This window comes from Dromaius novaehollandiae, chromosome 10 (genome assembly GCF_036370855.1).
Source record: "Dromaius novaehollandiae isolate bDroNov1 chromosome 10, bDroNov1.hap1, whole genome shotgun sequence".
NCBI lineage: Eukaryota > Metazoa > Chordata > Aves > Casuariiformes > Dromaiidae > Dromaius > Dromaius novaehollandiae.
In genome coordinates, this window is record NC_088107.1 from 10,121,774 (window position 1) to 10,135,507 (window position 13,734).

A 13,734-nucleotide genomic window follows, 5' to 3' on the forward strand; every position below is an offset into this window, starting at 1 on the left:
TGATTCTGTAAGTCAGGGCAAAATTTAGACCACTGATTTTGTTATCTGGTGCATCTTTTTAAGACATTGCCAAATAAAAAGCTAACTTTAAAAAATGTGACTCTTGTTGTTGGGGGAGGTTTCCATGCTTGCCAAAGGAACATGTGTCAGCAGTTTTAAGCTTAGCAGTCATGTAGGTCTGAAATGTACTTATATTTATGGATGGTCCTTGATGATAAAAACTGAGAAATTTCTATTAGCTGTTTGAATAATGCTTTTGTCTCTGCTTTTTGATCATTAGTGTCATGCTAGGAATTTCCATTGGTATGAAAAAAATACATTGAAAACAACTCTTCTCTTGTTTATATATGTGACAATTTTATTGCATCCAAAGAGAAAAATGCTTTTAATGGTTTGATTTGGCTTACTTGCTCCTATGGACAGCCATTGGGTCCTGCACAGATATTCTGTCTTTATTTGCACTGTCATATATTACCTTTATCTATGACTCGGCTTGCCTCTTGCCTTGTGACCTTTTATTTCTCTAAATTATGGCTGTTAGTTGAGGGGATGGGAAAATAGTCTGTGGCTTGGACGGAGGGAAGTAGGATACTGCCTCTGTGCAAAGCTTTCTCTCATACAGGTATGTGGAGTGGATTTGAACCTCGGCTTCTCCTACATCACAGGGCCAGCATAACTGAGCTGGGAAATATGGTAGTGTGATTTCCTTCCAGCTCCCACCTGAATCATACATTAATACATGCATTATATATGCATCTATATTAATATATAGCTCAAGAAGGGAATCCTTCTCCAGAGGAGTGCTCTGAATTGAAGCACCTTTAGGAATTGTTCCCAGGCTGGCCAATTTTTTAACAATCTGAGTTATATTTCTGAGATGTACCAACTGACACTGTCTAACCTTATGTCAAAGAGGATAGCTTTTCTCCAGAAGTAGTTATCTTTAATAAACCTTAAGAACAAAATGCTGCTGCCAAGTTCTTTATTTAAAATTTTGATCTTTAAAGTGTTTTATAATGATTTTACTCCCATTCATGGATGGAGGTAAGTACTTTCAGTTAAAATAATTCTGAAATGCAAATGTTTGGCTGGCAGAAGAATTATTTCAGAACTTAATTTGTGGACAGAGACTTTTGATTAAATCTGATGAGAAAGGCTTTAAATATATTCTAGATTATTTCTTCCATTTCATACAGCAGGGTGTGGTATCTTGTATTGCTGCAAATTTGGTTATTGTTCTATCACAAGAAAGGCTTTCATGTCATAGGTTTATATAGCTTCAGTTATTGAAAGATACCGTTCCCATCCTAAGCATGTAGGTCTTGCTCATGGCTGGACTTACATGGCCGGGTGATGGGGTATAAGAAGACTGGAGGCCCTGTGTCCCATCAGCACTGGTGGCTGTCCTTTGATTGTATAACAGTTGTCCTACTGCATTCCTCTTACCCCCATCACTTTTGTGGCTATATCCAGCCCTGAAGCACAGTATATCTAGGTCAGTGATTCATTTCTACTCCATGTTACTATTGTGCAAGATTTTATATTAATCTGTTGGCAATTGAGATGTAGATGCAGAAGTCAATTCTGTCAGTTCTTTGCCAATAAGCAATAGGATTCTAGGTGATACCTCTACCCTGATCTGAAGCACTCACTGCCTTCTGCTTTCTCTCAGGCGTATGGAAAGATTAATCTGTGCTATTGCTTTGCTACCTTTTTTGGTAGTTTTTTGTTTGATTGTTAGTTTGTTTTGGACGTCCCCCCACTCTGCTGTAGGAGTGTCAGTGCCCTTCATCCTGTCCTCTCTTGAGATGCCTTTACATAGTCACTGTCACCTCTCTTCAGCTGTGCGTCTTGGGGATGAGGTTCAGAGGTCCATGGTCAGCTTATGCTGATCTGCAGGGTCCCACCACTGCCCTTGCGTAGACTCCAGTGTTGTGAGTCAGATCATCAGACCATCTCACTGCTCCGGCTGAAAATTAATCTTTAAAGAATGCTGGTGTGTCAGGTTTCAGTCTGATCAACAATTCTGAAAGGGCCTCACCACAGGTGCTGCTGAGACATATTCTATATCTAATTGGCAAGAAGAAAAGCTTGGTCTGATGTATTTCTGACTGCCGCTGCAGCCCCGCGTATGTGAAGTGCTCTTATAGTGGGGGTATTCTGGATAGACATGGCAGCACAGGAAAAGAAAAACAGCTCTCAAGGCGCTTTATCCACAGTTGCGGTAAGGAATGGAGAAAGCAGACAAGTCAGAAAGCTATTCTTGCTGTCACTGTGTCCTCTGCCTTCAGGCATTTTGACCCTGCCTTGGAAATTGGCATTGGGCCAGCATGAATTAGAAAAGAGCAGTCAGTATTGTGACTCACTGAAATCATTATTTAAACCAGCACATAATTTATTTGAGAAGAGCAAGATCAATCTTTTTTTTTTCCCCCCCTAAATGGGCTGATGACATTTAGTTTATGAACGCATTGTCATCTTATCTACTACAGCTTGTAGTAAATAGGATTAAATGCATATGCTACACAGTCACTCTTTGGCTTTTCTAGGACGAATACTGGACTTGAAGACTGGAACAGTAAAGAAGGAGGGTCAGCAGTCTTCAATGAGAATGTGCATGGGATCAAGACGCTCTTTCATTTGCAGAATGAGGTGTGCCTTTACCTTGTGTTCCTGCATTGTTTCCAGATCCTTCTCAGATTATAAACTTTAGACATTTTGTTGACTAATTTGACTGTTTAAAAACCAAAAGTGTAATGACATACTGCCCTTAAGCATTTCCAGAATGCTTGCTTTTGTAACTGGAGTATAGCTGAAACCTGTCTTCCCTTGTGATTAATGACTCAGTCAGCACCCCCTATATGTGTAGCAGTTATTTTTATCAGTGTGGTGTGTTGTATGCTTTCCCCAGAGAATTTCATGACAGCTTTACCCCTGGAATGCAAGCTATTGTCTCTTTGAGTCAGATTATTCGAATCAATACTTTGGAAACAAAGCTTTCGCAAGTATAATAAAAGCCCAACTCTGTATTTTTTCAGCAAACCAATATTACTAAAAGAATCTTGCAGACAAACAGGAATTCAGTTGCACTAGGACTTGTGGGTACTTGTGGTGTTATAATGCTAATTAGGTAAAAACATCTATTATTGCAATAAGTTGTTCTCTGTGTGGTTAATGGGGAAAGTACATAATTGCATCTGCATCCTGTATCCAATACCTATGCTGAGAACAGATGATGCAAAATTTGTTTTGGAGCGAAACACACAAACCGAAATATTTCATACATTGCAACAGATGCCCATACTTCTGTTTATGTGGTGGATGCTCTTGCAGGCACAGGAGGAGGCTGAATGTATGGCCCCTGGGTGCCTTTGTTAAAGGGTTTATATAGTTTACTGTGCCTGCAGGATCAGGCTTCAAAGCTATAGATTCTATTATGCCTGGCCATTCTTGGTCCACTCAAAGAAGCCATGTGCTCTAGTCTTTGGTCTGTTTTATGGTGATATATGCAGAAGAATGGCCATAATTTAACCAAATTATCAGTGTACAAGAGTGCAATAGGAACACTCTGTCTCTGTGGTTAGTGTTCATCAGACAAGGAGAACACATCAAAATGGCAGCAAAGGGCTAGGGCTACACAGTATTCAGATTTCTTTGTTCTCCAAGTCGAAGCAGGCTTGTTTTAAGAAAAGATGACCTGTTTTCAAACCAGCTCCTTTTCTCAATGCTCCACAGTACGTGGGATTATAATCTGCAGGAATGGAAACTAAATTTTTCCATTGAAATCATGAATCCAGTGTCATGTACGCATCCTCTCAAATACTGTTAAAAATGTTTTTCTCTGTTATACTTTGTTAGTAAATAAAACGGGATATTCAGACAAAGATTTCTTTAGAAAGATCGGATCTGATATTTGCTTATCAGCAGGCATCTTTTCTCTAACAAGAGGTCAGCAACCCACCGCCAGTGCCAAAGGTGGCATGGAGTTAGATTTTTGGATGTCACTTACCAAGGTTGATACAGGATCAGGAGCTAGAACATGTCTTGAGATGCACTTTTAAGGGTAGCATCTCCCAGTGAGTGGCCAGCACAGGCAAGATGCTACTGATTGGCAGCAATTTGTGTCTTTGAAAGACAGAAGTGCCTCACTTGAGTAATGTTACTACTTTTTAATTACTAATTTCAGGGAATAAGAAATGCCGCTAGCAGAGAAACACTGGGAACACTGCTCACTCTTCCTCTAAGCTGCACATAGTGATCATGTGAAGGGGACTTCTTTGTGCAAAGAAAACCAGGTTTAATGACCTGTTTACAGAGGTTCTCTGGCTTTTAAACAAATCAAATCGCAATTTTTTCCTAATGTTCCAATTCTGTAAACTATAGTGCATGAGAGTAATTTTATACATGCCAGTAGCCCCATTGTTTTTGTAATTCTAAATCTTATAGTAGTTGATCATTTCTTCTCCTTGGCAGTGACTGGTTAAAAAGGAAAAAAAATCCTGCGGGAAAGATGATCCTGAAATAATGTGAACTTTCTTTGTGATTGCTTTTCATTGTTATTGTTCTTCTTTTTCCATTCAGAATGAACTCTGTTTTCTTACTTTGAACTATTTACTTAGCTTCAAATGGATTGTTATGATTATGCAGTTGAGCACAGTTCAAAATATCACAAAATATACAGGAAAAAGTGTTAAAGTTACTTAACATTATAAATAGTCCATTCTTGCAAAGACTAGATTAGTGTCTAATACGTCGTAGCTGGTGTATAACATGCATAATTTCTCTGTATAGGGAGGCTGTTGGTACACAGACATTGTTTTGTGTGGATATTTTATTTGGGGGCCTGATTTGTATTCCTGTCTGTTTTTCACTCTTGTTTTATAATATTTTGGGGTGTTGTACAGTGTATCTATTCTTAAACTAGTCTTGGAATTTTCCATTTCAAGTTGTCTTTAAGTTTGTGGGGGATTCTTTATATAGTTATCATGAAAGTTATTATTATTATTATTATATGATTTCCTGAAATATCATGAAAATATTTGTGGTACACACAGAAAAACTCGGATGGTGGAAACAGCGAGTTCTAAGGAAACATGTCAGAGACTTCCTGTCAGAAATAAGTCTCTATTGCTGTGTGCTTGTATGTACCAATAAAGACGTTAGATGCATTTTCATCCAAGGCATTTATATTCATTTTTGAGCCCTTTCAAATATGAATTTACTTCTAGGTGTGGAAATGCTCCTCTGGATCATTTACCTCTGAACAGAATAACCACTATGAGAAAAAGATACAGGTACTATTACTTAATATACCACTTCACTTAGTTGCCATAAGCATGCTCATTTTCCCTTGGGCTAATGCTGAGTTGAGTAGTACTAGCTGGACAAATGTTTGTATTAGTATACATCATATAAATAGCACTGGGTCACAGGAGAGAAGAACTCGCCACTAAATTCAACTGTGGCAGTATCACTGGATCCTGGTGCAGACCTTGAGGAAGTCACTCGATGTTTTTGTCTTAACCATCTCCATCTGTGAAATAGAACTAATTATCTTCCTCCCAGAGGTGTTATGGAAGACAGATAAGGCTTGAATAGCACTACAGGGGAGCTGACTACAGAACTCCAAGTTGAGGGCTGGTTGTTTCTAATGTAACTTGCAAATATCTGTAAATCATTAGTAGAAGTTTAAAAACATAAAGCTCTTCTGTGAGACAATCAACGTTTTTTTTGTTTTCTTTTCATTTAGGAATGGCCTTGGCCCAGTAAAAGAAGGCGAAGCACAGTATGCCGTTGTGCATTGCACTGGTTATATCAAGGCTTGGCCACCAGCAGGTAAGGAAGTGTATGTCGTACTATCTACAGGATGGGAGAAAATTTGGATAAGGATCCATTTGCTAATACAGAACCAGGCTGAATTTCTTGGGGTAACCCCATCGGTCTCATCTTGAAGCTTTTGATATCAAAAATCAGCTGCTGTTACACACTCACAGTCTCCCAGACTTTCTGTATGAAACCGTTCTCAATTTCATTGGCCCAGAGAGCTGTAGGAGTTGTCTTGAGTAACCTGGGATTACAGCAAGTGAGGCCAAAGGTTTTCAGCGTGATAGCCTACATAAAAATGGCCTGATTTTAAGAAGGTAAACACAGAGCTCTTGTACCTCTAAACAAAAGCCACTAGTGGTTTTGTATTTAAGTATTTAGTTGCAAGCACCGACATATGAAAACCTTTAGTCTCAATTTAGGTGCATGTATCTTCACTTCAAAGTGGTGGTGTTAATGGGGGAATGCTTAACCTTTGTGTTAAGTTCTGTTTTGAGGCTATTTTTCTGGGAAACAAGTCTTGGCATGTTGCTTTGAACTACAGAAGAGAAACGTTTACCTACTGTAACTCAGTATTACAGATGGGAATATTTCCATTTGGGAAATTCATAGAACAAGGGAAGACAGTGGAGATCATCCAGGCATCATCATGAACTGGGGTGGCTGACCTTGGCATATGCAGTAGCTGAATGAGTTGTTTTTAATATGACTGTGCCTCTTGGCATGAATCAAACCATGAGTTATCCTGTTCTTTTGTGGTCGTATACCACAAATATAAATCATATTTATGCAGAGATTAGGAATGCTAAAAGTTGGCTCATACTGAATATATACCGCATTGCACAGATTTCAGCATACAGATGCAAACTTGTTGATTTCCTGCTGAATTGCAGTTTCAAATGTTAAATAATAGTTTGTTACCAATGTTTCTCACCTCACACACAAGCATATGTGTATGCACATACAATACAGACAAAACTGAAGCTTAGGAATGTTTCTATAATTCGTGCAGCCAAGCAGAATAAGGGTAATTTATATCATATGTCATCTGTGGTTCAGAACCACATTGCAGACAGCAAAAGCCTTCCTTCCTTTCGCTAATAAATTTAATATACTTCAGTGTGCTATAGAAGTCAAAATGTTTCAATTTCATTTCAATTTCAGATGAGTGAACAGAGCAGTATGTGTAAATTGCTCTGTCAAAATGAAACAAAACATTTTGTGTCTTCCACAAAGATATTAATTTTTCTGCTAGTACGTTCAAATATAAGTGAATTCAGCCATGATACACGGAATGTCTCTTCAGAAAGATGCAAGTCAAATGAGATTCTTGCAGTTCCTTGCTCAGCTAAAATGGAGAGGCTGCTGCATGTGATTACGTGCGTATTCTTCTGATAAAGAGCTGCAAACAGATGAACTCATGACAGCACTAGGTAACGTGTCAGCACACAGCCTGTGGTCATCATTTTTATAGGGGAGTGGGTAACTGCAGTAAAGAAGCACAGGTTGAAAAGGATCTTCTGGATCTTCGAGTGCCTTTGTGGTCACTTGTATGTGTGACCACATATGAGTGTGGTCACGTATCACACTGTAAGCGCCAGTTTAAAGAAGTGAGGTGTTTACCCTTGCTCCAGCTCTTTCAAAACCTCACTACTCTCTCATGGTTAGAAACCTCTCTCTAATTTCGAGTCGTCTTTAGTTTATGTGCAGTTTATGCCAGTGTATTCTTGGGCTAGTATTTCCCTTAAGGTCAAACAGGAGTTTTCCTGCCTTGTGCCTCTGTCCCTCTCAAATGTTCTGGTGTATTTCCAGATAGAAATATCCTGCCAGCCTTGACTTTGATCAGTTAAACAAGCCTGCTTCTTCTAATCTCCCCTATTAGGATGCATTGTCTTTTCTTCTCTTTATCCTTGTGTCTTTTCTCTGCACTTATCCCTGTTTTAATTTAACTTTTCAAAATGTAGGTGATCAAAACTATACACTCTGTTCCAGATGAGATTGTAGTGGTATATAATGACAAGGGAATTTCTTATCTTTCCTGTCAGGATAGGATATTGCATATTTCTCTTTTGTATGGTGCCTGCTGCATCCTAAATCACCTGCTATGCGTACGAGGCTACCACCTTCTCAGTTGGTCTCAACACAAATCTTCCAGTTCATAGCAAAAATCATTTTCAATTATGTGATCTTTTGTTTAGTAATATAAATATTCTATTTCTATCGCTGTAGTTTATGACAATTGTTAGTCCCGAAGTGCATGCTTGTGCATTTAGCAATGTTGAATTTCATTCCATTTCTATTACTCTGCTCCTCAAAATCACATGGTGCTCTCCTTATGACATCCCAGTGCTCCTCCAGAGTGTTAATGCCTCCAAACTATATCACACTCCTAAGGGGTGTCATAATTTGTGACGCTCTTGTGTGGAATTTCAGTGGTCTTTTATGTAATTGTCCAGACAGTTACTCATCACAGTCATGCATGGGTGCCTTTTTCAGGGTAGACAGTACAGAATCAAGGCATCTTTTGTGAGTGTTCATTCCCCTTCCCCTTCTTTCCCACTTTGTGCTGGTGTTTGTCATGTATCCCTTAATTTGGGGAGTTGAATGTGGATATCTAAGGGCTCAATTGGTCCCCAATACATTTGAGTAAATTGGTGGCAACATCACTGCGTTTGTTCTTATTTCCAATGGTAATTCAACCATAATGTGCAAAGCAAATGAAATAACTGTGGGAGTAATTGAATTTGCTAAAGCTCTTCTACCCTGTAATAAAATTACTTTTGTTCAAATCAGGTAGAGAGTAGCAAACCCCTGGGCTTTGCATAATCTCTGGGTCTTTGGGAATAAATGAGTTTATGCCAAATCACGTATGTTTTAAAGATCAGCTGGGGAAAGGATTATTGCCATTTATCTTTCAATTGCCAAGTAGACACTCTAATATATACTCCATATCCTTTTCTTTCAGAGCATGCAGTGTGGCACTTGAGTTATGCAGCTAATATACAACACTTAAGAGAGTAATACACATTTTCATAAAAAAAAGTAACAAATATTTAGCAAATGCACTCAATCTGCATTTGTTTAGCACCTTCTATTTTTTCTCTTTCTCGGTTACATTGCATTGTCTGCGGCCAATGTGTTACATTTTTGTTTAGTCCCACAGTGAGAGTAACACAAGCAATAGCGATACAGAAGTATCAAGACAAGAACTGCTCTGTGATCAATATTAATATGATAGACCAGCTGATTTGAATATCTAATATGATAGAGCAAGATTTGAAGATGCTGCTGTTGTCAGTAGTCCATGCTAAATCTCTGATTAATCTGAATATTTAAAACAGGTAAAAACAAATCAACTAGACCAGCTGGCATCAGTATGGCATTGTACTTTAAGGACTGAGTTTTTTTGTTTTTGTTTCAATGGCCTAAAGCAGAAAGAGAATTGTATCATGGCTGAGGTCTGGTGGCACTGTCTGCTTCCAGCACAACCTCTAAGGGAATTTCAGAACATGGAGTCACTTTTGTGCATCTGGCTACCTCTTACCTTCACGGAGCAGCAAGGCTCACTTACTCATTCGACAGCCTGCCTTTAGCCCTTTTTCACTGTACAGACTGCCTTTAGCCCTTTCTCATTGCATGAGACATGGGAGAGAAAGCGCAGGAAGTGTCATGCCTCCTGCTCTGCACGGGAGTGAGCGCGGAGCAGGTCAGGCCCGTGGGCAGCGTCTGCCTCGCTCGTATTTCCTAGCAAAGCAGCGCCAAGGAGCGCTGCAGCCTGCGCGTCCTGCCCATCGCCCTGGCGAAGGAGCCGTTTGGCTCTTCCCTTGGCACGGTGCTCCCTTGGAGGGAGCAATGGAGAGGAGACAGAGCCACTCTGAGCAGCAGATCTGTTCCGCCAAGTTTAACAGTCCGTTCATTTCCTTCATTGTGCCTGCAACAGAAGGGTGAAATTAAGCTCAGTACAAAAGCCCAGCCTACGGTACAGGCACACTTATAGCCTTGTAAATCATATGTTGGCCTCCTGTGGACTTTCTGCAGTGGGGTAAACCTTGTGGGGGAGACAAGTGAAAAAGAGGTCAGATATTGCAGCTCGACTTTGCAGCCAGTTACATTTCTTATGTGGAGGGTATGTGACAGCAAACAGTGACAGTGCAGTGCTGGATTATTCTGAATGAGGTAAAAAGACCCTGCATTTGAAACTGGCCAAGTACCAACGCCAGCCTTGGTTCCTCTGTTTTCCATGAAGCAGAACGGCTAGAAGACCTTGTGATACTTAGCCTAGAGAATGCTTCGAACTCAAAACCAGCTGCAGAACTTAGAAATGCTGACCTTTTCCTGATCGTTTAGCTTGAAACCCAAGCAAGCATTTGCTTTTCTGTTTTTTCCCCCTCGGAGAATCTTAGTCCTGGAAAGAAATGAATCTTATGTGGTCCATATGATATTTTCCTAATAGTTTTCTTCATGCCATAACAATTGATGGAAAATATTTGGTTGAGAGAGAAGCTACAGTCTGTCATAGTTTTTTTATAAATCAATGCCAGGACCTGTAGAAAAAAAACATTCTGAAGAAGAGGCTTAAATAGATAGTTATTTCAAAAACGCCAAATAAAAAATCCCAGAATAATGGTGAATTTAAATAATGTTGAAATCTTTTTCTTTTCCTCCTTAGTTTTTTTTTTTAATCTTAAAAAAAGAAACATATTAGTCTTCCAAGTCAGACTTACGGTAACGTCTTAACCACAACATGCCAAAGTTGTTAGATTATTTTAAAGTTTTCGCCAGAATCCAGACATTTATGCAGAGTACTCCCATTTCCAATACAAAACAAAATAGTTGCTTGAATATTCGTTGCAGTGCTGTCATCTTTAAAGCTTTATTTTAAAAAAAGAAACTCATTTCTTTTTTATTGGGATTTTTTCACGAGATTTGCTCTGTGGTATGCTGTAAACAGCCACAGAACTTTTTTTGAAAGCCCTTTTCCACTGCTGTGCAGGAGAGGCTTCTTCAGGAGGCAGCATCCTGCAGCTTGGCTTTATCAGTAATTGTTCTGAAGGAGAGAGGCATTTTCAGGGGATTGCTAGTGACCATTGTGGATTTAATTCTGCCTTTATAAACACTCATAAATCACTTATTTTTCAGTGTAGTGAGGTGAAACCACAAACCTACTGACACTGTTCTGCGTCTCACCAAAGATACAGGGCAGAGGGGTGGGGTTGGAAGGCAGAAGATGAAGCTGTTCTGCTGGTAGGGCCAACTGGAAGCTCAGTGGGGAAAACTAAAAAGTAACAATAATAATTTCCTTATGTCCACCCAAACACATGCCATTGCCCTGTGGGATACTGTTTGCTGGCATCCAGGGACACTAGGAAATTAAATATAACCTCTAACTGCACAGTGTTTTATTTATGATGTTCAGTTGCAGACTTAGCCTTGCAAATTGTTGATATTAACCTGAACAAGCCTAGCGCTATATTTGTTATCCAAGAGGAGCATATATTTGGTGTTGAGAAAGAAAGCCTCTCTCAGGGTAGCATGTGAGGAATGTGAGTAACTGGTGTTTATTTTGCTTATGCTTTCTAAAAGGTCAGTTTCATGGCCTTGCTCCTGGATGAACTTTTTTTTGGAAATACTGATGTCTTGATGAACTTACGGGGCAGTATTATGTTCTGTCAAGAGTGGGACAAACTGGCATTAGGTGCAGCACACGTATCTTTATTTACCTGTCCTTACTGGAATAGGTTCAATAGGAAGTATATTAAAGCAAAAGTAAATCTCTTCCACAACTGCATCCTCATATATAAGCACACGCACAGTAAAATCTTTGTAACTATCAGCAAGAGAGTAAAGAAAATAATTTCCATCCGTGGAGTACTGTCAATAATAGCACCCAAGTTGCAGGCGAGCAGGCAATCATTTTGGCATCTTTTTGCTCTAGGCACTTTGGGAAGGGTTAGCAATTCACTGGGTCATGTATTGATTAATTCCAGGCAGACTGTTTTTTATTCATAGTGTGCCTTGTGGGATAATGCAACTAATAAATTTTCCAGTGTGTTATACAGACTTAATGTAATCCATCTTGGAGAAGGAAAAAAAAAAAGCAAAATTTAGAACAACAGCTTCCCTTGCCAACATTGAGTTCCACCAGGAATGGCGTTCCTGAGCTAGGTTTAATTTTGGAGATTGTTTATGTTGCTTTGAGTTTATTTGGGCAGTAGCAAGCCTGAACCAAGTTCCTAAAAAGGAAAGTGTTGTTGAAAGCTGCAGCAAAAGAGATTATGCAAAGTGGAAGCCATCCAGCTGAGTATCGATGCTGTCCTTTGCAATATACTGTGCCACTAAGGAAATGACTGAAAAAGCTATTGAAATGAAGGGAAAATACTTGAAAATTGTCCCTTTCATATAGAAAATTCCCATTTAAAAAGAGATCTTTTGGTTAACGTTTATCCAACTAGAATGCCTAGTTTAAAGAAAATAATGTTAGGTGAGTGCCTAAAACTGTTTTCTTAAAACCACGCTTGGGTCTCTGCATTTAAGTGGCCTAATTCACAGAAGTACCAGCCATCCGCTCAGAAAAACTTTTCAAGTTGGAAGGAACTAGAATCATTCACCGCCTCTCAAATCAGACCACTGTACTGAGCTGTCTGAATATGAATGCGATTACTTCAGCCACCAACTTTTAAAATGTTTGTTCTTTTGGCTAACAGTTAAACTTGCAAGTTTGCCCTGGTGCAGGGTTCAAGACTGGAGGAGTGACAGATGTTTCCCTAAGGGATGCAGCTCCTACAGCCATCTTCCGGCCAAAATGTTACAGTCAACTCTTCCGTTGCTCTGGTTCCCTCTTTCCTCCTTTGTTTCTTTTCATCCACTGCTGCGTTTCTCTCGTGTCGGAATGAGTCCTCCTCTCCAAACTGCCACGTCATTTAGTTTGTCCTACTCTCAGTTCCCGCTTCTGTTCGTAGCTTTGTAAGGTGAAACAGTGTTGGACTTCATTTAACATCCCCTGAAAACTGCGCGTAATTCTCAGTTAACCATTTTCTACCTCTTTGAGGTGAAAATTGCTCGTGTGTTCATTGCTTAGCTTCTGGAGCTCACCCCCCACATATGTGAGCAGATAGCCACGCCTGCCAAATTTTTGCCTCGTGTGGACGGTTTTCAGTAGATATGTTTGCCGCTTCTTTTCCAGGGTAATTCTCTCCCTCTCTCTTCTCAAGAGGCAGCCAGATTCTCTTTCTTTGCATATTGTAGCTGTCGTTAGCTGATTATTAAGTTTTGTACTGAAGAAATGACTGTGTGTGTAAACACAGCAAGGAAAGTAAAAATACTTCTGTAAAACACATCTCTCAACTCTAGTTTAATGTCAGTGTTTTATACTCAGTGTTGCGCTGGCATCTCAGAGCATGAGACTTATTTGTGTTTGGAGTCTGTTTTGTAGTTTGTCTAGTATGTAGCGGAAAAGAGGCTGGAATAGTGGTGTGCGAAACATCAAAACACTCCTTTGTAATTTAACTGCTTGAAGGACCTCATTAACTGCAGGCAGCGCAGAGCGCTCCCGCGGGAAGTGTAACCGCAACTGTGTTCACTTCAGGGCTGTTTCGAGTAGTCCGAGTTGAGTGAAGGCTCTTGAGTGAAAGCTTTGGTCCCTAGTAACTCAGGGAGGGGCACTTATCAGAAACACAAAAGGAAAAGTTCAACTGAAAAACAGCATGTGTTGATTCAGCCCCGTGTTATTTTTAACTTCCGTGTATAATGAGTGATTTCTTAAAATGTACTCCCAAGGTCACACAGCGCTACCTTAATCTTTTCATAGAACTTGTATGAAGGCATTTCAAAGGAAGTATCCTGGCTTTTATTGAGGGATATCACAAAGGTTGAGAAGTTAAGAAGTTATCTAGGGCCAGATTCTTGTCTCTG

General features: G+C 39.7%; 1 protein-coding gene across 3 annotated transcripts in view; it reads left to right on the forward strand.

Moving 5' to 3' along the window:
- ARNT2 (aryl hydrocarbon receptor nuclear translocator 2) overlaps positions 1–13,734 on the forward strand; it is a 114,324-nt gene that overhangs the window by 61,943 nt on the left and 38,647 nt on the right. For all 3 annotated transcript variants that reach the window (XM_064517259.1, XM_064517260.1, XM_026121276.2), the window contains 3 exons: positions 2,550–2,652; positions 5,229–5,294; positions 5,750–5,835. In XM_064517259.1, coding sequence (XP_064373329.1) covers positions 2,550–2,652; positions 5,229–5,294; positions 5,750–5,835 — 255 coding nt within the window. The remainder of the gene's footprint in view (positions 1–2,549; positions 2,653–5,228; positions 5,295–5,749; positions 5,836–13,734) is intronic.